Genomic DNA, 24,316 nt, shown 5'->3' with positions numbered 1-24,316 from the left:
ATCACGTTGACTGAATCTTGCTGGAGAAAATTACAGAAGATTCCTTTCATACAGCACCAGAACTCTCCTCATTGAAAACTAATGCTATCCTAGAAGGATGCCCACTTCAGGGATTTTGTTTATTTATATGATTGGTTGATCAATTGATTTGTTGCTTCCCACCTGGCAGCAGCACCTGGCTAACTGACCTTACCTGGGTTTGGAAGCTAAGCAGGGTTTGGCTTGGTTAATTCTTGGATGGGAGACACTCAGGGAATTCCAGGCCTGTAGGCTAAGATGGAAAGTAAAGCTAAAACCCTAAAAAACATCCTGGAAGAAAGCAAGGGCAATCCACTTCCAAGAAAATTGCCTAATATCCTTGGAGTTGCCAGGAGCCAAGTTCAGGTCAAGAGGGTCCTTAACTTCTTTTTTCCCACGTCGAAAGATGTTGCCCTGCTATTTCTTGATTTACACCAACTATAGAATAGGTTGCACACCTATGGGGCACGATGCTGTGAAATATTGATTTCTGGGCTTTGCAGTCATGCACTGAATGTGCAGTCACAGTTTGTAACCAGCCTTATTTTTCCTACATTGAAACAAAATGTTTTTGACAGTTTCAGTACCCAAAACTTTACTAAGTCCTCCAGGAGAAAGAAAAATAAGACTGTGGGTAGCCAACACAACTAAGTACGTGATGTTCAGATAACAACTTCTGGTGCCTTTGGTGAGAGGTTATGCTAAAGACAAAACAGTCTATCCTTTAGAAAACAATGCTTTGAATTCTTTCCTTCCTCATAGAATAGTATAAGGATATGATCTGTTCATGTTATTTCTGTCTTTCTGTTTGCTTTTCTTCAATCACAGCTGGTGACAATATGACAACATGACAAATTGTACTACAGATGAGAGACATGAATCTGATTTTAGTAATCATCAGAACATAAGTAGTGCCCTGCTGGATTGGATCCTTGGCCCATCTAGTCCAGCAGTCTGTTCTCGGAGTGGCCAACCAACTGTACAAGGAAGCCTACTAGTCTCCCAGCAGATGACTTTCAGACCAAAATTCCATCTTCCATCTTCTTCCATATCCCATCCCAATAAAAATCTCATACTTCATCCATTATACAAAACTGACCATAGGCTGTTGCAACAACAGAATATTTGATTCCAAAGAAGCTTTACTAACAGTGCACTTAAGTAGTAAATTTAGCACACAGCGGTCTAACAGGAAACCTTCTACGTACCTGTTGTCATATAGTGGCATGCATCTCCTAGGTCACTGTTGCTAAGAACATATTTCAATTTCAATTTTCTGATGGTCTTTAGGCAGCAAATAAAACACCGTCACTGAGAATGGCTCATTCTTCTCCATTCTTTCCTTTTTTAAAAAAACAGTTCTGCTGCATCTCTCTCTGTCATTCAACGTTGATGTGAAAGATACTATGACTTTTAGTGGCCCTGTTGAAGACATGTTTGGATATAGTGTTCAACAATTTGAAAATGAAGAGGGAAAATGGTGAGATTATTTATTTAATAATTATCTCCCCCTCCCACCCCTTCCTGTACCTCTATAACCTAATGATTCCTTAGTCATTTAGGATTTCACCACACCTTGTGGTGTTTCTAAAAAAAGGATAAGTGATCAGTGAAGGTGCTTTAACATGGTACTTCCATCTCCTATTATAAACATGTTTTTGTTCCACTAGCTTTTCTACATGTAACTTGTCTTAGATAGTAAGACAACCTAATTAAATGTAAGACAATTATTACATTTAATTTTTTAAAAATTTAAAAAGAAAAAACCCTACATCTACTGAAGCAAATATTATGTATTGCATTGACAATATGAATATTCTCCTTCTGCAGGGTCCTTATTGGTTCTCCCTTGGCTGGTCAGCCCCAAAAGAAAACAGGTGATGTCTATAAATGCCCTGTAGGACAGGGCAATGGTTTGCCATGTGTAAAATTAAACCTGCCAGGTAAGAAAGTAAATGGTTTAAAAGAAATTCCAAATTGACCTAGCATAACAAGATTGAGTCATAAGCCAAAAAATGATCAAACAAAGGACCAGAGATAACAAGCAACCATAATCAAAGGACGCTCACTATACAGGCTGGTGATAAAAGGAAATCCAAGTCCCCTCTCCAAAGCGAAGGGTGCTACAAGAGAGTTTTTGAGAACTGACCTGGTGTAAATTCCGATGTACTCTTTCCACTCACTTCCCATTTTTGTATGGGTGTGCAAGATCTTTTAGCTGTATTTGCCACTTCTCAGAATCTTTTACCAAAGGTCCAGACACTTCCTCCACTGTCAGATATATGGTTTTTACTAACAGAGGAACTAGTGTGAGTTCTATTACATCGCCGTTCCCATAACCTCTTTTCCCCACTGAAATATTATGTACACAGCTGATAATTTACCGATCCAACAGTAGAGCTATACAGAAGATGAAAAGTTTATTTGTTCCTAATTTTCAAGTTAAAATGGATGCCTATCTCCTCCTGTCATTCTGTTGCTATTTTGACATTCTCTTTGAGGTTCAGGAAAACTATGTGAAGCATTATCCCAGACAAAGATTCTGGGATGAGAGCCAGGCTTTTGACTTGCACTTCATAGTTTTAACTGAGAGGGAACAGGGAGGAGGAAGGAAGAGAAGCCAAAAAGATCCATGTTTTAAATAAAATTTTGCTGTTTTAAACAGGCCACTGTATGATTTAATATCTTCTTTGCATATATCCCATACTTAACTTTTTTTTTAATCTATCTGTAGCTGACACTTCCATTCCTCAAGTTACAGAAGTAAAGGAGAATATGACTCTTGGGTCAACCTTAGTGACGAATCCCAAAGGAGGGTTTTTGGTGAGCATATATGTCTTGGGAAAAAAATTTTTTAAAAAATGCATATTTACCATAGCATGGGTCCAATGAAAGCCTTCCACAAATGGAAGATATTTTTTTCCATTTATAGTAGGAGAACAGAACTTGCTCAGATATTATTGGACTGAAGTTCCCATCACTCTTGAATATTAAATATGACTTGGGTTGATGAGAGTTGAAGTCTAGCTACTTTTGAGAAACTATACACAATAAGGGAAAGCTACTTTCTGTCCATGTAAGACACTAGATCCATCAGTGATTCCACAGATGGAAATGAGGAGAGACACTTTTCATTAGTGTCACCTTCTTCTACTGTGCTGAGTAATGCTCTAACCCATGTAATGAAGCAAATGTTCAGGTAGTGCGGAATTGCAGTGGGAACCAAGATCTCAGAGATCCATGAACTGAATCCTGCTCCCTGAATTCTGGACTCAACATAGTATTACTAAAATATAGACAAATGCCTCTTTGGTGTATAAATAACTAGCACAGACTCTTGGAGCTACTAAGAGGTACTTTATATTCCATGCCTTTGGTTATGGTAACCACAAATCAGAGTCTGGTAGCACATTTTCAGACTAACAAATTAATTTATACGGCTTAAGCTTTCGTGAACTACAGCTTACTTTCTGAGATGTATGAACTGGCTAAACTGATATAAGATTTAAATTGGGATGAGCAAGGGGGAAAAGATAGGGAAAGATAGGGTGGTTATGAAGATGCTGATTGCACTGAGACAGATTACAAGTATTTTATCTACTAGCAGTTGTAATGTGTTAAAAACCCATTGTCTGTGCTGATATTTTCTGACATAGCCTGAAACCTTTTGATGTATGTGAATTCAGCAATCGTTCACTGAGTTCTGCTGGTAAAGTTACTTCCCCCCCCCCAAATGACTACTTTGAGATCTGTAATCGAGTTTCATGGGAGTTAAAATGCTCTGATATTACTTTGCCCTTGTTTTGAGTCTTGATGTCAAACATATCTCTATTGTTATTTTGCACAACATCTGGCCTGTGTGTTTATGTAAAATCCAGAGGGGCATTGCTGGCAAATGTTAGGCAAATGTGTCCCTAATTAAAGCAGAGTAATACTTGCCTCCATTGTGATATTGGAACAACCTAGGAGTGTGGGACACAATCTAGAGTTACATATAACTATTTATTTTATATGCACACATGTGTATATTTATCTGCAGATATATCCAGAGCAATAATTTTGTTACCGTGGTAGAGAATATATGCAGCTCAGGGCTGAACTGTTGGATTCTTGGTGTTCTCTGTACTTAGGTGTTAAACAAGCAAGTTCAAAGAACATCAAGAGCCTAAGAAAATAAGCTCATACTTCACAGACTTCCAAAACTGGATCAGGTCCCTTTGGTCAGTTCTGCTGTGACTGTGGCATCATATTGATGCTGCAGTGTTTTCTACTTTTCATTTTGGACTTCAGTGAGCATATTATCAACCACTGTGGCTATCAAAATAGGTGCTATAAAACACAGTCAATTCTTTAAACAGTAAACAGTAATATTTTTCTCTTTACCAAAGGCATGTGGACCTCTTTATGCTTATAAATGTGGACACTCCCATTACACAACAGGCATCTGTTCCAATGTTAGCTCCAATTTTGAGGTTGTGAATTCCATTGCTCCATTGCGAGGTATGTATGTATGTATTAAAATTACTCTTGTATCTGTTGAACTTAGGTAGAGCTTGGAAAGAGTCTAATATATACACAGAGTCATGTCAGAAGTATAAACTATTTTTCAAGGCAACTAGCATTACCAAGTTAAGTAAATGTTATCCTTGTTCGTATATTACCTAACTCCTTGCTGCCTCTGGAATTCATTTTTAGTATAAACAGATTCATGCTACTAGGTCACGTGAAAATCAGTCTAAAAATAATCTTCAAGCCATCACAAGAGCTAAATGTCTCTTTAATTCAAGAAGACAAAATACTTTAAATGTTCTAATAAAGCAACCTCATTGTTTTTCTGATTGGATCACTAGAGTCTAAGATGTATGTGTCCATCAAGGATGAGAAACTAGCAGCTCTAGAGTCACTCATAATTTCTGTTTTTCTTTTACAGCCTTCCCTCCCTCTACACATGCTGAGTTCTTTCCAATTGCTGTACCAACTTTTGGTGGCAAATCTCCCAAAAACTGGTAACATGGCTTCATGCCTCCTTAATTCTCACCCCTCAAAAGCACACAAATTAAACCATAAACCCCATAGTTAAAAATGCAATAATTATCCCAGTACTCCCCAAAATTCTAACTGGGGTACAGCCATGCAGACAATATAATCCATCTCCATCAGTTCTTCCCACACTGGCAGTTGTGATGTGTGACTGCAAACCCAGTCTTCTGAGTGCTAGGTCTGACTGAAATAAAGTTAGGCCAATCTGAGAATTGCAACTCTTATTTAGCAGGGCTGAAGTTTAGTCAAGAAGCAGCATATTCAATATATGGTCATTCTAGTAATAGTTTACAAGGTAGAAGTCCCATAGTAATATATGTAGCACAGGAATAATACAATAATGAGTGCCGCATTAGTTGTTTAAAACAACTAAATGCTGCAAATAAAGAATTAGCAGGGAGTAAAATTTCATCATCTTGAGCACCAAGAATGCTTCTATGGGAAGCATGTCCCAGAGGTGAAAATATATGACAACAGCTTGCGCTTATTATGTCACATTGTGGCTGAATTCTCATACTGTGCTAAACCATGGTTTGGTGAACAAGCTAAAAGGGCTAGGTTCAGTTATATATTCACATTAAAAAATCATGAAACCATTGTGACTGAGTTCACACAACATGCTAAGCCAAAACCAGCCAAACCATATTCTGCATGAGCCGAGCTTGTAAAAATCTTATTATATTCGCATGATGTCTCAGCTTCTCCTTTACTTTTCCAATATGTCTCCTGATTTTACTGCTAAGGAAGATATTACACACATCCCTTTTTGTGAGACCCAAGACTCCATTCTTTGTGTTGATTCCCAGAAGCAGAAATGAAACTATATTAAGCTATATTAAAAACATTGTCAAGATTATTTTTTGAAGCCCTTCTTGGAGAATATGGTTTCCCTTCCACCATCCTTCTCCTTCCTTTTTTTACCTTGCTTCTTGATTGAAGACAATTAGAATGAATGCCATTTCTCTTTAATTTTAAGTCTACTTTTTTATTCAGGGACACTTCAGATTTTCTCTCTTTTTCTTATACATGTAATACTGTACAATGACTCCTACACATGGTAGTATAACTCCAGAGCCAGCAAACTATTGATGTAATTACACTTAATGCATCCTGAATATTGGCGGCATCTTTGATTTCTCCCAGGCAGTCACCATGATATGTGATAACTTGGATGAAGAGTTTGTTTCTGTAATTATGCATTCTGAAATAGCTAAAATGGCTTGCAGCAATCACAGAACACACACAAAAGAAACATTTGAAGTAGATCTTAAGGAGAATGTTGGTATAGCAATCTTAAAAAACTATATATACTTTAAAATCACATAGTTGTGAATAATTGGAGAAAGAAAATTGAAAGCATTCTTTATTCTTGAGATATTTCTTGATCTCCATGTAGCTTGGCATAGGCCCAGTATACACGAAATACCCATTAACCAAACCATGCTCTTTCACGCACTTCCTGTCTGCAAAGCTACTGTATACCGTGATAGACCAAAACTGAAGAAAACCTAGAGTTGCTAGAAGCTTTTTAATCTGAAATCTTCCAGATTGGATCAATAGCTCCATCTTCTGCACTGATGAGCTAGCACCCTCCAGTTGCAACAAGCTCCAGAACATGGAATCAGTATGTCAGTGCAAGCAGTGAGTCCACCATTTGCTCTAGAGGCAGAAGAGGCTGAGTTCCAGACTGGGCAGAGAGAGAGAATGACCCAATGAATTCCATGTTCCCATAGAAGATGAACATCCATTTCCCTTGTCCAAGCAGAACATCACTATACACATTATATAGAGGCACTGATTCAAATCATAGCAACTTAACAACTTCATCCTTCAACTTCTGCTTGGAGCTGTTTCATTCTGAAGGGCTCTATTGTATAAACTATTCTGGAAAAAAGATAATAGTGCAATGGAATGGAGAAACTCAGAACACCTCAGGATGCATATAAATTGTATCTGAGATACATTGTATCTCTTATGGCTCTCCTAAAACAAATTTATTCTGAAATTAAAGGAGTAGCAGAGTGTCAGTTTAGTTTTAATAGAAAAACCAAATTGTGTGCTTTGAACATTTCCTTATCTCATGCTTCCTGTTGCAGAATGCAAGTCCCAGCTGGATATTGTCATTGTCCTTGATGGATCTAACAGTATTTACCAATGGACAGATGTCACAGAATTTTTGAATCGTCTACTGCAAAAAATGAGTATAGGCCCCCATGATACACAGGTACACTAAGGCAAATATTTTATATATATATATTTATTTTATTTGATCTATAGCATAGCTATAGAATCAAGGATAATTACGATTATATAAACTATTCTAAATCACCAATCCTAGACAGTGGTTCTGAAATAGATGAGAAATCTATTATAGTTTCTGACAAATGTCAGATGATGCATAGATATCAAAGGGTATCTTACCATCTGGAAAAAACTGTATTACAAACAATCGACTTGTCAGAGGGTGACTCATATGTTCATCTCAGCCATCAACAGAAGAAGGAGTAACTTTCCAATGCCGCTTCAGGCATTGTGCAAAGCTAAGAAACATTTATAGTTCCAAAAACAAGATGTGAACTCTATTTCAAACGGACAAAATTCCATTTGGATACTAAAGACATGTGCATATTTGCATAAAACACAGAAGTGGCAATAAAAGAACCATGAGTTGAATGCTAGGTCTATTGAGAAAATCCTATTGCTTCTTTATGAGTATGCAGAGAACTTTCTCCTTACACTTATTTCATTGCTTTTTTTATGGCCAGCCTAAAGCTATAAAATGTTAAATTCATATTTGGAGTAATGTATGCCATTAGCTTCTTCCATAAAGTTTTTTCCCTACTGCCCACTGTAGCTTACAGCCCTGCTGTTTCCTGTAGGTTTTCTTTCAATGTATGAACCAGAAGGAACTCTGCTAAGCACCCAAGACCAGACAAAATCTGCCAGATGCTGCCACTTGCTAAGGCACCTTCAGAGTTTCAAGAGACTTTTTAAATTCCCAGTCAGCAATCAGATAGGCTGAGAGGCAATTTTGCTGGGTGGATGCTCTTTGTATACTTTCTATTCTTCTATTGTACTGGCAGTTGATGGATGGAGACAATGGCTGGGCACGATGATGTGTTTCTGCCCACAGTTGCATGCAGTGGGAACTGGGCACTTAAGAAGTAGGTGTGGTAAAAGCAGAAGAGATAAGGTCAAGCAAGAGTGGGTGATCAATGAATGCTGACTACACTATATACAAAAGTGAGTGTCAAATAGACACAATAAGTCTGTTGAGGTAGTTGGGTCATGAAGACAGAATGAATGAGGGTCAAGACATAAAAGAAATGTATGAATTGAGAGTAAATGAGTTGAGAGGAAGGGGAAGACTGAGAAAGTTGTGGAAGCTTATGAGATCTTAGAAACAGGGAAGTGAGAAGTTCAAAGAACAAAAAGCAGTATATGAGTCAGCATGTGGGTGTAATAAAAGCAAGGATGGTTTGCAAGGATAGATAAATATAGTGAATTGGGGAGTTGTAAACTAGACGCAGCTGTATTTTCTTTCATTTTCTCCTATCTCATGCCTTTAGTTTCTTTTGCTTACTCCTTCTATTTTTGTGTTTTATATAATGTTGCTTGCCTTGAAAGAAATAGCATGATGGGAATATATATTATGTGTGTATGGAAGTTAGGACATGGACAAGGAAAATGTGGTCAAAGAACAATTGAAAGACTATACTGAAATCTCTTAAAATTAGGATTGATATAGAATGACAAAAACATCTGAGCTGTGTTTTAAGATGTGTGGCCATAGAAATCTTTTAAATAAATAAATAACATAACAAGAAATATTTTAAATAAGTAAATTTATATAGAGAGAACGCATTTAGGAATTGACTCCACTTAAAAGCAATAAACTATCTGTAGAAAAGCACCAGACAGAGATGAACTGACTGAACTGTTGAAAGCTTTCAGAAAAGAAGCAACTAAAGTCCAAACAGCTGTATGTCAACAAACATGGAAAACCACCATGTGGCATAGATTGAAAAATTGGTGTATATACACATACTGCCAAAATATTACACTAGCAAGCAAAGATTTCCTTAAGATCTTTCAAAGGTTTCCTTAAGATCTTACAAAGATGAATAAAGCCATATATGGGCAGGAAGGTTTCAGAAAAGGCAGAGGAATACATGACCAGATAACTAACATAAAATGGGTATTGGGAAGAGCATTTAAGGTTTTTGAGTGTGCAAACCATGCCAGAACATCTGATTATTATTTTGAAAATTTTTTACAATGAACAAAGTTACTGTAAGAACAGAGTTAGGAGAAACAGAATAGACAGGCAAGGACACATCTCCATATCTGTTTAGCTTCTACAGTGAATATACTCTAAGAATGGCATGTTCAAAATATATAACAACTGGAATCAAAACTGGAGGTCAAACCAAGAATAGTTTGAAATATGAAGACCACACCACTCTGTTAGATAAAGGTAAAAGCCTTAGAAAAACTATTTGGGAAAGTACAAGTGGAAATTTTTTTTAAAATCTTTATTAATATTAAATACTAAGAATAGAAAGATAAAATGAACCAGTATGCTTTGTGAATTCACAATTGAGTTGAAGAAGTATAGATGAAGGTTTGTTGTCTTAGGCTCAAGAATAGATAAAAGTGGACTGTGTGCTGGAGAAGTAAAAGAAGATTAATCCTATGGAGGACGGTAATTGCAAATTTAGATGACATGACACCATGAAGAATAAGGCTATTTCTATGGCAATAATGATCAGAATATTTAATGCAAACATTTTCCTTGTGATAATGTACGGCTATTAGAGTTGGATATTGAAAAAGAGAAAGAGGCAGGAGTGTCCAAAACAGTCTTCTCTGGCTTTAAAATGGTGGATACCACCAGTGATTGAAACCTCACCATTTTTTATATGCCTGCAAAGCATGTGAAACTTGCTTGATCACCTGGTCACACCCACCATTTTGAAGCCAATGAATGTTGCTTTGGACACTCCTGGAAATTAAATCTTCAAATTAAAGATTTCAAAATTAAATCAAATTAAATTACATCCTTGTAATTTAAACCTTCAAATTACAGATTTGGAGATGTTAAGAGTACCATGAATTGCAAGACCAGCCAATCAATCAATCCTGGACCAAATCAATTCCAACTCCTCACTTGAGGCAAATAATAAGGAAGCAGAAACTCATACATTTGAGGCTTGTTGTGCTTGAGAATTATGAACTAGAAAAAATGGCAATATTGAGGAAAGTAAAAGAAGGGGGACACAATGTAGATGGACATGATCATGGATATCATATACCGCATATCAGAGTCACATTGCTTGAATTGGATGCCCTTATAAGTGTATAAAGTGCATAAATAAATAAATAAATAAATAAATAAATAAATAAATAAATATCTATCTATCTATCTATCTATCTATCACTGGGTTATCCATGGAAGAACTATAGATTGTCATCAAGGATTGGATTGCCATTCCACCAATTTCTGCAGACATAGGATCAAAAATAAAGTCAGAATATTGTTTCAAGTTCCCATTGTTCCCTATGGCGGAACACTATGGAATTTTCAGGAAGTTGAAATGAGCTCCGTTCTGTGTGTTTGTGTGTGGGTGTGCATGCACTCACATCCATATCAACTGCTAAGAATAGAAACCATGCTTGGGGATGGTATTCCATAACATCTGTGCCAGCACTATAAGCATACTCCCATACAAGCACTATGACGCACAAGCATATCAAGGGAGACATTATACATTGCACAAGCATGAGACATGTAGACATCTACAGAGAAGTCTATCTTCTAAAGTAGAAGATCAATAGAATCAGATGTACCAAATGTATTTAATAAATTTAAAAACTGAAAACAGAATGTTGCTGATCCACCCCAATTTCCATAATGACCAGCAAGAACCAACTGTGGGAAATCCATAGACAAGAGAAAAGCAACCAAGTTTTTTGATTATTGTTCCCAGCAACTGGAATTCAGGTGAAAATATATCATCATAGCTTGAAGAATATTCTTACTTTGCTCATATTTGTCAAATTCAACTTCCTTATTTATTTTACTTATTTTACTCATTACTGAGACTTCTCTGCCACTTCATTCTAATGTTTCTAAGTGGCTTACAAAGTCTCAACAAAATGAACAACCAAAATATAGTAAAATTCACACCAAATTGGACTGATAGAATTTCACTAATATTCACATCCTATATTACACACAACAACTTCCTCTTTCAACTCAGGACAAATATTCTAATAGTTCACATACAAGCCTCTCAGTCCCCAAAAGGTTTGTGGAAAAGCCAGGTCTTAATCAGTTTCCTGACTCTTAATAAAGCTTACATTAATAAAGCTTACATTCCTCATTTTAATTGCATCAAAGAGAACCAGTAAACAAAGATGTTTGTACTAAAAGGGATGAGTTATAAAACAGATTGAGAAGCACATCTGTAAAACTGAAAGCTAAAATGTAAACTGGTACAGCTATAAAAGGATATGTCTAGATCAGTCATATTGATTTTCAGTCTTTTAATATTATGAGAGTTTTAATAATGGATGAGTAAGAGATAAATTTGCCAAATCAGAGTACATTAGCACCCAGTGGCTGGACTGAGCAGCATACTCAAAGTATCAAACCCAAGCATATATTTGAAATATGCTAATGGAACATTGCATAGCTCACATTTAGACCAGAACCTTTCATAAAATTAAGCAGATGAAAATGAAGAAAAGGGTACTTATTTGGAAAAGACATCATTATTTTGCTATATTTCACCTTTCTTTTACAAAGGAAATTGATCAGCAATTATGGGTACCCACCTGTTGGCAGTTGCCAAGAGAAGAAGTGACATTTATACATATGGAGTACACAAAACTCAAACTGACTATATTATTAGTACAAAGTGATGGAACAGCTCAATTATAACAGCAAAGATAGGGCCAGGACTTGCTGTGGAACAGATTGTGTGCAAGTTCCAAGTCAAGCTGAACTGAAGTAAGAAGTCAACCAGTTTCCACAATATGATTTTGCGTACATCTATATCATTTTCAAGGAGAACATCAGGGATCACTTGAAGTCCTGAACTCACTGACAGGGAATCAGAGGAACTGTAGAATAAAATCAAACAGATTGTTAAGGATGAGTGTGGAAAGAGTCTGCCAAAACTAAGAAATAGAAGAAAGTACTGTGGTCATTAATATGTCAGAAGGCTATAGGAATTGATGGACATTTACAGAGGAAGAATCAGTAAAAGTTCTAACCAAACTATGCAGCAAATCTAGAGAATGGCCAATAGATTGGAGGAGGTCAGTCTACATATTGATACCAAAGAAAGGAGACTTAACAGAGTGTGCAGACTATTGTACAATTTCACACATATACAAAATAATCATCCAAAGCAGATTAGAGCCCTATGTAGAAAGAGAGATGCCAGATGTTCAAACTGGTTTAGAAAAGGCTGAAGAACAAGAGATATTATTGCTAATGCACACTGGATAACTGAGAAATACCAAAAGAATACCAAAAAGAAGCCAGTGTGTGCTTCACTGATTCTAGAAAGGACATTCTAGCTGTGGAATGTCCTTTAAAAATGAGAACACCTTATTGTTCTCATAAGAAACTTATACAAAAATAGGGTGGAACATGGTGAAATAGACTGGCTCCAGGTCTGCAAAGGAGTGAGACAAGACTGTATGGTCTCTTCTTATTTATCATTCTTATGATGAATATATATTGAAGGGAAGCTGGATTGGAAAAAAATTAATGTGGTTAACAATTGAAAGAAGCATCAATAATGTGTTATAATGATGACACTACTCTGATAGTTGAAAATGCAAATCATTTGGATGCTCTAGTAATGAAAGTCAAGAAGCACACTGAAAAAAAAAATCCTAAAATTAAATATGAAGATCAAACTAATGATAACATTTCTAAGCCACCAGCCTTAGAACTGATAATGAAGATGTGGTGGTGATAGATAAATTCTGCCTTTTAGGATCACTTGTCAACAGTAAAGGAACAGTAGACAAGACATACACCATAGAGTAGCACTTAATAGGGGAGCATCAAAGACCTTGAAAAAGATATTCAGACACCTTATATGTGTCTACACCAACAAAGATCAGATTTGTATAGGCAATGATTTTTCCTGTGACACTGGGGAAGCAAAAGTAGGATAGAAAGAGTACTGGGCACTTTTGAATTTTGGTGTTGGAACAGACTCCTGGAAATACCATGGATAACTAAGAAAACAAATAAGTGAATCATAGAACAAATCAATCTGATGTTCTCACTTGAGGCACAAATGACTAGGCCCATATTCTGGACACCTCATGTGAAGACCTTAGCTCTCTGGAGAAGTCTATAATGCTGGGAAAGTGGGAGGAAACAGAAAAGGAGGATGGCCAGCAATATGGTGGAGGGACTCAATTACAGCAGCAATGGGCAGACCACTGGAAGACCTGAAGGGCCAGTTTGTGGACAGATCATCCTGGAGAAATTCTGTCTATGTGATCACTAAGAGTCAACATCAACATGATGGCATATAATCAGTCAATCAGTAAATTAGACACTCAAATAAGAAGACTGAATTCAAGAATTATTCATTAAAAGCAAAAACAAAACAGGAAATAAGTATTTGTATTGGACCAAAGAGAAAACTTGAATATATTAATCTCACAAACTACAAGATTCTTTTAGAATTCAATCTGGATTTGTTTTGCATGTGGATGACCATGTTACATAATTTTGAGCTTAATTATATATAGGTTTGTTGGGAGTTAGCATATTAATAATAATAATAATAATAATAAAAATGATTGCTAATCTTGTGGTGTATGATTACTTGATTGAAGCTTGGTTTCTCTTTTCACCAGGAATGGTTAAGACTCGGGCTAGTAACTTTTTCAGGCCTTGGATACAATACTAAAATGATGCAGTTACTAAAATTTTGCCATTTTTTTATTTTAAAAAATTCTGTTAATTACAATTTTGGGAATTGTGTTTTGTCAGAGGAGAGACTCATGAACCATGTTCCACAAAAACCAAGATGGATTTCCTTGAACAAGTTAGAATCGGTTGCCATGGCTTGTTGAAGAACAAATAAGCCAAAATTCTGAGTTTATACATTATATACAACCTATGTACAATTATTGGTCATTGCAGTCCTAATTTATTTAGTTGCTTCAGGTGGCAAGAACAGCCAAGTCTCTGTAATTGAACTCTGTCTAACAGCTTATTGCTTATTCTTAGTAAACCACATTTTAACAACTCTGGTTTACCATGTAAAACAAAAGAGATCTAACAGTATGGGTGGTCTGTTGTCTTCAACTGAAAGATATAATCTTCAGTTCCTGTCTTGTGACTGATGGCATTGTTGTGAAGATTTCCTAAGCAGAAGGTTATGTATTCCAGGTTGGGATTATTCAATATGGAGAAAATGTAACCAATGAATTTAATCTCAACACATATACAACCACAGAAGAAGTGCTTGTAGCAGCAAAGAACATTAAACAGAGGGAAGGACTCCAAACCATGACAGCACTTGGCATTGAAACTGCAAGGTAGGTGCCTGTGGCCTTATGAACGTGTACCAACCTATACAAGGTACCATGTTGATCTTCCACAAGCTTGCCCACGTACAACTTGATTTTAAGAATATAAGGGGAGCCCTGCAAATTCAGACCAAAGGCTTAATTCTTATTTGTTCTAAGAACAAATTCTTAGTTCTATTTTAAGTGATTAATGTTACAAGTATTGATCCATCTGATCATTCTGAATACAGAATATTTTTTCTGTGTTGACTTGGCCTATAAGATAAGCAGTTCCAGCTTCTTCCATGAGATGGCTAAGGTAAAACTGTCAAGGTTGTACTTCTGGTCAAAACTATCTGTCAGGCAATAAATCCAGAAGAGAAGCAAGTGACAAGGTCCAACCGACAGACAGACAGACAGACAGGAAAACAAATGGAGATTCAGTGGTGCTGTCATGGTCACCATCTTGACTTTTTTGACAATACCTTATGGATATCTCCTATAAATGGCTGGTAATTCTTGTGTGTTTGTTGGCTTTTATGCTGCTTGGCAAGAAACATTCTCAGGATAGTATAAACTCACTTGAAGCATTTTATATATAAAGTAAAACAATACAAAAACCAACACGGAGCAAAGTGAGCAGGAGTATATTCTGCATGTGGGTGGGATCAGGATTTTCCATCTTTTTCCCTCTGGTAGAACTGAAACAGTAAAAAAGAAAGAAAAAAAGAAATAACAGAAAAAACTAAAAGTACAATAAGAAGAGAAAATAGAAAAAATAGAACAAGATATAAAGAAAGATATAAAGGTTTAAAGAAATGGCTTCCAATATTCTTCACAGCAGTTATAAGTACAATTATATTTTAACCTCTTTCTAAAGCTACATCATGCCTCTCTTCTTTTTATAATCTATCCTGTCTAATCATCAAAACCACAAATCACAAGTTAATTTTTTTTTCATTTTTACACAAAAGGTCCATAAGGGGTTTCCTGTCACCAATAAATGTAGATATTGTCTTTTCTTTAATCAAAGAAGTCAGTTTATCCATCTCAGCAAGTTCTGTCAAATTCACCAACCATTCCTCCATGGCGGGTAGTACCAAATCTTCCCATCTTGGTGCATATAATAATCTTGCTACAGTAATCATATATTGAAATAATCTTCCATGACTCTTTTCTAACTCTGTATCCATCAGTCCTAAAAGGAAAAGTTCTGGCTTCAGAACTCATTGATACAGAGGATCTTTAAAATCCTTTGTATCAATGTACATATTTGAATCCCAAAATTTTTAGCTCTTTTACATGTCCAGCAAGCATGATAAAATGTCCCTTCATGTTGTTCACATTTCCAACATATATTTGAAATCCCTTTATACATTCTAGATAATTTCTCTGGCATCATATACCAACGATGCATCATTTTGTAAAAATTCTCTTTAAGATCATAACATAATGTAAATTTCAACCCTTTTAACCACACATTTTCCCATTGATCCATTTGTATATTATAACCAAAATTCTTAGCCCACTTTATCATACACCTCTTTAATCTGTTCTTCCTCTGTTTCAAATTTCAATAAAAGTTTATACATTTTAGCAATTACATATTCATCATCGGTGCACAATTGTTCTTCAAATCCTGTCTTACTTTGTTCCATACCATAAGTCTTTTTATCCATTTTGAACCTTTATGATAATTGTAAATGGGAATACATTGACAACAATATCCCTTTTTCCCTGTGGTAGAATTAAGGGGCTGTTGATTTTGCAGTTTTAATTGTGTCAGGCATATTAGAGGTTTAACAATGCATATTTTGTCTATTCTCACCTCAACATTTCAGGAAATCATTTTCAACAATTAAGCCACCATGGTTTCATTGGAATTCAGCATCCCCGTCCATCAACCTATTTCTTTAATGGTGCAGAATAGAGGAGGGATCACCTGGTGTCCTTCTTTCCATCTCTGTTTGGTTGCTGTGTACATAAAAGGGTTAAAGCTGCAATAACCAGAGGCCCTTCCTTTGGGACAGTCCATGCTGATTACCTCTGGAAAGTTCCATGCTATAGACACAAAGTTGATGATTGTTATTAAATCCTCTTCTCTTTTATCTCTTGCTGCTGTTTACGTTTCTCTCTTTCTCTGCTGTTGTTTGCCTATTGTCCCTTTTGCCAATTAAATCATTTTGATGTTTCCTGAAGTTCAACAAATTAACCCTGTCAGAAAACGACAGACACGGGTTCGGTTATCCAGTAGACAGAAGTTTTTATTGGGCACGTTTGCAAAGGTGGGTCCCTCCCGCAGCAATGGAGGAACCCCGAAGCAAGGTCTGACAGGTTTTTATACCCCCTATCTGTCCTCCCCCTCCTACGAGGGCTTGGCTCACAATCTCACCTTTTTTACCGCCCCGGAGCGCCGCTAATTAACCGCAAAACCGCAGACATTCCACTTTCCGAATCCAATCAGCGCAATACACATTCCAATCCCCACTTGACCCGACAGCCGCCCCCTGCCGTTTCTCTTCACTCTGGTGCGAACGTGCCTCTTGCCTGCAGTCTTTCCTCCCTCCTGCCGCCCCTCTCCACTCTGGTGCGAGTGTGCCTTCTGCCCATCCTCCCTCCTGCCGTCCCCCCAAGGCTGCCCCATGGTGCACAGCGCTCTCCCCTAGCAAACATGGTTCGTTTGAGGCCCTCACTTCTCCCTGCCTTCTCACAACCCCAAGCTATGTTTTTTGCTAGCTGTATCGAGTGGCGTGCATGCTTGCTCTGGTCTGGATATAGGGATTAATGGGAGGTGTGCTGGGGACAAATTAAACTGGAAATTACCCACAGTCATTTTCCAACAAATTTGGCAGCTTGATCAAAGGGAATTCAAGGAGCCAAAAAAAGGGGGTGGGGGCTGTCTGCAACTCTGGATCCATAATTTGTCCACTCTGAAACAGAACATTTGAATTCAGCTCTTCATAATATAAGTCAGGCCATGAAAGCATGACTGATTCTAGATCAGTTGTGTCATCTCAGAGGGCGGGCTTCTACCCTTGTTCCCCAGCTAGTTTTTATTTCTTTTTTGGCACACTTCCAACTAGATTCTGCACAAGTCTGAAAGCAGTCCCAGACCTCTTCATTCTCACATAGTCAGTGGTGCCTCAGAGCTAAGCTGATTTTTATTATTTTCTGTTGTTTATTTCCCCTTATTGGAGGGAACCTTTGCCTGACTTCTTCCCCCAGTTCTTGTGTTCAGGTCCTATAAGGGAAATGTTAGCTTGTCAGCTTTGCAGCTTCCCTTCAAAGTCCAAGGAAAAGAGTAAAAACAGGAATTTTGTCAGTTCCATATCATCTCCACTTTGCCATCAGAGAGCACCCCACCAGACTGAGCCCCCCCCCCAACCCTTTTATTTCTTTCCCTTTGGTGTGGGGTAGTGGTGAAAGGATTCTTGTAGTTATAGGATTGCAACAGCTCAGGGCGGAACAGTGATTTTTACTCACACCTTCAAACTGTTTTTCAAGGTTCGAGGTATGAAAAGTGTGACAGTGCAGAAGCCTCCTCAGTTCTTTAATTAAAACTGTTCCTCAAATTGCTTCAATTGTTTTCTCTCAATGAATCATTTCTTGGCCACCTAAACAATTCAGTGTAAATTCATCCAGTGTGGCTAATTTTTATTCCTTGCCCCATTTCTATCCTCTACCAAGTGATTTTCGTCTTTATGGCATAATGTCTCCCTTTCTTTTCTTCAGGTCCTTTGTCCAAACTCCAGACTCACCAACCCAACACACTATTATTCTAATATTTTCCTCTTGCAGTGACATTCTGTCTAAATAATTCCTCCCTACTTTGAATAAATTGTAGACTCTTTCAATAGTACCAAGAGTTCTGTTCCTCATACAGAGCATCAGCTTTAAGGAATCACCTACCATGCTATTTTTTTGTTTCTCCTACTGATTTTGGTATTTATCACTTGTCCTTGTCTGCAGATTTTCAGGGTCTCACTCTCTCTTTAGGAAAGAAGCTTTCACAGAAGCTCGTGGTGCCCGGCCAGGGGTACAAAAAGTCATGGTAGTTGTAACTGATGGAGAATCTCATGACAACTTCCGATTAAAAAAAGTGATTGAGGATTGTGAAGAAGATAATATAAAGAGATTTTCTATTGCTGTAAGTGTTATTTAGTAGAAAAACCTAGATTGTATATCTAGAAATGGTTCTTCTTCCCCTTTCCTCCAATTTGCCTTGACAAAAGAATCCTTTTTTGATGAATTAGTACTCTTCCAATATTAGGTATATGCTAATTTTATTCATTACACATTGGATCCATATTCATGTCTAAAGTGCATGTTGATTCTTCTTTTAATAACAATGATGTGTTCTTCCATTTCTCTTTGACTGCTGAGAAAAAGCAATGCTTTGGGGAAATTGTTGCTGGAAGATTACACAGGTCAGACCTAAGTGTTTTGCATAAGTATTTTTTTTTTATTAGATGTATATCTCACTTTTTGTACAGTAGGTCAAGATACATACATAGAGGACCCCCTCTATTTTCCTCCATAACAACAACTTTGTGAGGTAGGTTGGGCTAAGAGAAAGCACCTGGTCACCCATTGAGTTTCCATGGCTCAGGGTGGATTAGAATCTGGGTCTTCTCATTCCTAATCCAAAATCTTAATGCTTGCTTTAAAAAAACAATACTTTCAGGTTACTAGTTTATATAACTACATGTAATGGAATCAGTGAGTTTGGGGAACTGGTTTTTCAAATATGGTGATATTCTACCAGGCAATAATAATTCTGTGTTTAATCTATATAGAGTTGGTCAGGAAGATCTCTTCCGTAAGTAAAGTAAGAACCTATTTCAGAAAGTGATATGGTTAGCCCATGTAATTTTTTTCATAATGTGGATGTTATTCAACATGTATAGAGATTGTGGCTTCCAGAGTCCATAATACATATTGTTTGGGAATTCTGGGTCTTATCATCCTAACAAAATTGGAAGGCACCAGATTAGAGAAGGTCATCCTAGATTTTTCTTATGGTAGGAAGCTTCTCTTAGTCCAGATCTGAATGCTGTTAGTCTGGGCTAACTACTACCAATTTATTCTAGAGGCCAAAGTCCATGACAGCTTTGCAGACTGTGCCTTCTTATGTTTCTTACATGTTACCAATTGTGAGCTACTGGTAACATGTAGATCACTGCTTTTTAAAATTGTTTCTTGATTTTTTTTTTCCCCACGTGCCACAGATTCTTGGCCACTATAACAGAGGAAATCGAAGCACTGAGAAATTAGTAGAGGAAATCAAATCCATTGCGAGCTTGCCAACTGAAAAGCATTTCTTTAATGTCTCAAACGAATTAGCTCTGCTTACAATTGTTGAAGCTCTTGGAGAGAGAATATTTGCCTTGGAAGGTATGGGTTTTTTCCCCCTGCTTCTGGTGTTTTATTTATTTTATTAATATATTTTTGTTTGTTTGTAGAAAACAAATAATAATTGCTGTGTCAGGCCAGATACCTAATCCGTTTATAGAATAATCCTAACTCTAAATCCATTGGCTAGAGGAATTAATATTGGAGCAGACTGGAAGTTCTGGGAAGTGTGTGTTTGTGGTGGTAGCACCCACAAAATAAGTTTTCCTGGGAACATTTGGAAGCATGGACACCCACTGGGGGACAAGGGGGGCAAATGATAGCAATACAGCATGGCATCATGAGGCTTAAGAGGAGCAACTGGTCCAAAGTCATCCAGTGAGATTCCAGAGCTGAGGGTGAACTAGAACTGGAATCTCCCTGCTCCTAGTTCTTGAACACTAACCCACACTGGCTTATTAGACTTTTTTTCTGCCTTTTGGCATATATAAACAACAAAGCACACCTTTATTTTACAGTAGCCACGCACTGTGCAGAATTAGTGAGTCGGCGAAAGAAAAACGCTTCTCCCTCTCTCCCAAAATTGTGATATGAAGGTAGGGTTTGGGAATGAGCCAAGACTAGCCTCCTAGATCTCAAATGGATTCTTAACTGGGATGATCTGTGACAACAGAAATTGTGATGGGAATGTGCATGCAGGGTTTCCATTAATGAGGAGGATTGTTAAATCTGCTGTGTAGATTAATCTGTAGATTAATGTCTTGAGTTAGTTACTTGTTACTGTGCTTAAATCTTCTTCAGCTGTAAAACCATCCTTGTCCTCTCTATATAGTACACTTTATGGTGAATCACATGTATTAAATCCTCTAGGGTTCATGCTAATTTGGGAATTCTAGGAGTTGCAGTCCTAATCATCTGAAGGGTGTCATGTTGGGGAAGAATGAGGCCTTTATCTTAGGCCCTGTCCTCAAGTCTTCCCACTGAGAAGCTTCTGCCTTTATAACCTCTCAGATGGTGCCCTTCCATGCATTTGGTCCACTTTCCTCCCATGCTGCACTGTGTTACAATTAGGGCCTAATTGTATCATTTATGACTCAGATTCAGGTCAAAAAATGTGTAACATAAGCGCCCTGACACTTATCATAATACCAACTCATACATGAGAATTGATAGACTTCCTGCCTCCCTTCCTCTCTTTTTCTGGAATTATAATTTTTACAAAACCAAACTGATATCTTTTCATCTGAGGTTCTGAGTTTGCTGTCACTTAAACTGTGACATGTTCCATATTAGCCAGTTTCCTATATTCGGTTGTTCTTAATCCTTTACAATCCCTATCCATATCCTGTCCTTCATTTATAAACTATCTTGGCAGCAAGAAGATTGCTTCCGTCTTCTCTGTAGCACTTAATGCACTAGAGATGCTTTAAAACGTTAGGCAGCAATCCAAATAATGTGTAAGTGATTATATTCCCTAGCAAGGAAAACATCTGTGTATACTTCACATTTATACTTAAATGTGTCAGTCTTTTCTGAATAATCAAACTAAGCTTTATGGATAACACAACCATGAGTGCCAGGAAACGATAAATATAAAAATGTGCTCATTAAAATATATGAATTGCCATTTTATTGCTAATATTGGATTATCCACCTTATTCAAGTGGTAAGATTTTTATGAAAACCATGTTTGCACCCAATGGCTTCTCAGTATTGCAGTTTATCTCAATTAAGGGATATATATTGCCCCTGTTTTCTGAAAAATAATCATTGTCTTGTTTATAAACATGGGCTGCATTCCAAGGAAGTTATATATGCACAAAAGGGAAAGCAACACAAGTAGCCTCAGATTTCCACGCAATTTCCATATTGTGTGAAGAGAAAAATACATGTTTAACTAAACCATGGCCAGATTTTTTAGCAGCATGATGTAATGCCATGGGAATTTCTGACAAATCTCTGACTTAATATACAGGATTCTGTTTGTATATATTCAGGTGTACTGTAGCTTCTAGGTTAAATGTTGATGTATATGTTTATTCCTGCAATTTATAGAACAGTTCTAAAAAATTAAAAAAGAAGCTCTAAGCAGCTTACAATAACTCAAGAGTAAAATAAAGATAATTAAAAGAAAATAATCATCATCCCCCAAACTCAGAAGCAACAAGTGCCTACTTCAATTACCATCAATCTCCAAAGCTTTCTAGAACAGCCAACTTTTAAGAGTTTTGCTGAATGCCAACAGGTTTGGAGGTGATCTGACATCAGGTGGACCACTGTTCCAAGGGCAGCTATAGAAAAGGCATGCCCTTATTTTCCTTGTTGAAGTTCCTACTAGATCTTATTGGACAGGTAGAAACTGCTGGGAGAAGATGGTCCTGCACATAACTAGAACCTGAGCCATGTGGATCTTTAAAAGTGACAACCAGCACCTTGAATTGCACCTGGAAGCCAACTGGCAACCAATGCAGCTCTTGCAGTAGTGACTCAGGGGGTGCCCTTAACTACTGGAGGTGCTGCATTCTAGACCAACTGTAGCTTCTATGTGGTCTTCAAAGGCATCCCTGTGTACAGCAAGTTACAATAGTCTAATCAAGAGGTGATCAAGGTATGAGTGACTGTGACATGGCCTATAGAAACCTTCCTGAAATTGGAAATAAATTCCACTGAATGTAATTGGGCTTGTTCTTGAGTAGACATGGAAAAGGTCTGTGAAAATATTGAAAAGGTAAAACCATGTGACCCAATCCTTGATGAACTAGTGCAGTCACACTAGCCATTACTGTACTGATAGTAACTTCAAAGATGGATTTACTGCTAAAGGTACCAATTCAAAACAATTACTACTTCTGAAGTATCCTTCTCTGGAAATTAGAAGAAACTGACCTTTCTTGGCTGCCTACCTTTTGAAGGGATTGTTCATTTTTCCAGGATGACCCTAAGCCCCTTTTATGAGTAGAGAAATAAAAGGGAGCGTGGCCCTCAGCCAAAAAACCTTGCTCATGCCCAAAGGCTTCCTTTATTCATTGAATGTATGAATCATATTTATCTTGAATCAAGTGTGCCTAATGTTCTCAAATCAATACAAAAAATGTGTCTGACTAATTTCTACGTTTCATTTCTACATTATGGAAGGAAAAACTCAAAGCCATCAATGTGAGTTTTCTTTCTTCATGGTCTTGGGTCCCCTGGGACCTTTAGATCACAGAGAGATAACAGAGAAATGCTGAAGACAGAGGCTGTGGGTGTCAGTGAAAGAGAGTTGAGCTGAGTTGGAGAGCTGGAGTAGGTGAAACTGAGCCTAAACAGTTTGGTGGAATGAGCAATGAGGCTCTGAAGCTGACCCAGCAGGAGTGAGAAACAGCAGAGCCCAACAGCAATCCAAAGATGCGGACCAGCCACAGCCAGCCCCCAGTAATTGCTTTTTTCCCTCCTCCTATAAACTGATAAAGACTGAGAGACTGACACACAATTCAGTAAAAGGGAGCAATTACTGGACAACTCCAGCCTGCAGCAGTATGGGGGCTGGAGAATGGAGAAAAGTATAGGGCAGTGTTGTCCAAACTTGGCCACTTTAAGATGAGTGGACTTCAACTCCCAGAATTCCCCAGCCAGCCAGTCTTTGAAAGTTCTTTTGAAAGTGAATAGATCTGTTTTAGCCTTTTAAGAAAAGAAATTATAGCTTCGTTTCTTTCTTTTATTGATAATCCAGTTACTTTACCAGTTTATTGTGAGAAACCATCAGATTTTATATGATGCAAAATTACCTTGGGCTAAACAGGGACTTCAGGTAATTTATAGTGGAATAAAGCAGTAATGTGTTATAATTTGTTGTCATTTGGGAGTCAGGGAAATCGGATTTTGCAGTGATTCATCAAGCTTCAAAAACTGCAGAACTAGCAATTTGCTTGTCTGACAATGCACATACCTTAGTTTCCCCAACCAGTGTCTTCCAGATGGATTAAGACTTTCACTCCCAGCTAGTGTGGCCTGGCTGTGAATGCTGGGAATTGCAGTCTTAGTACATCTGTTAAGTTGGGGAAGAGTGGTTGTAGATATCTTTACTTCACAGTGAAGCATTATATTGATTTTAATAACTTCCTTCTAAACACATTACAGAATGTTCTCAGAAAAAAATAGAATGGGAGGGTAAATCACTTTCTCAGAATATATTTGATATGAACGCCAAACTGATACAGCAACTTCTATTCATTGAGGGTGAAAATCTTTTCTGTTTCTTAACCATTTCTTATGCAGCAGCCTGTTTTGTAGTTCTCCAGCCAGAATGTTTTCATCACCATTTGCCCACATAAAGCAGCGAACCCAGTCAAAGGAAGGATCTGGATTTGGCTTC

General features: G+C 37.4%; 1 protein-coding gene across 1 annotated transcript in view; it reads left to right on the top strand.

Moving 5' to 3' along the window:
* The window catches only part of ITGA1 (integrin subunit alpha 1), a 91,613-nt gene that overhangs the window by 23,840 nt on the left and 43,457 nt on the right, over positions 1-24,316 (top strand). The window contains exons 2-9 of the mRNA XM_088152886.1: positions 1,378-1,498; positions 1,849-1,961; positions 2,753-2,841; positions 4,407-4,518; positions 7,155-7,282; positions 14,492-14,640; positions 18,607-18,757; positions 19,839-20,004. Coding sequence (XP_088009012.1) covers positions 1,378-1,498; positions 1,849-1,961; positions 2,753-2,841; positions 4,407-4,518; positions 7,155-7,282; positions 14,492-14,640; positions 18,607-18,757; positions 19,839-20,004 — 1,029 coding nt within the window. The remainder of the gene's footprint in view (positions 1-1,377; positions 1,499-1,848; positions 1,962-2,752; positions 2,842-4,406; positions 4,519-7,154; positions 7,283-14,491; positions 14,641-18,606; positions 18,758-19,838; positions 20,005-24,316) is intronic.

Source organism: Python bivittatus, unplaced genomic scaffold (assembly GCF_059951505.1).
Source record: "Python bivittatus isolate LINGU-HERP-01145 unplaced genomic scaffold, Pbiv_v1 ctg000570_np1212, whole genome shotgun sequence".
Taxonomy (NCBI): domain Eukaryota; kingdom Metazoa; phylum Chordata; class Lepidosauria; order Squamata; family Pythonidae; genus Python; species Python bivittatus.
Note: the sequence above shows the minus strand (reverse complement) of the source record. Positions and strands in the feature narration are given on the sequence as shown.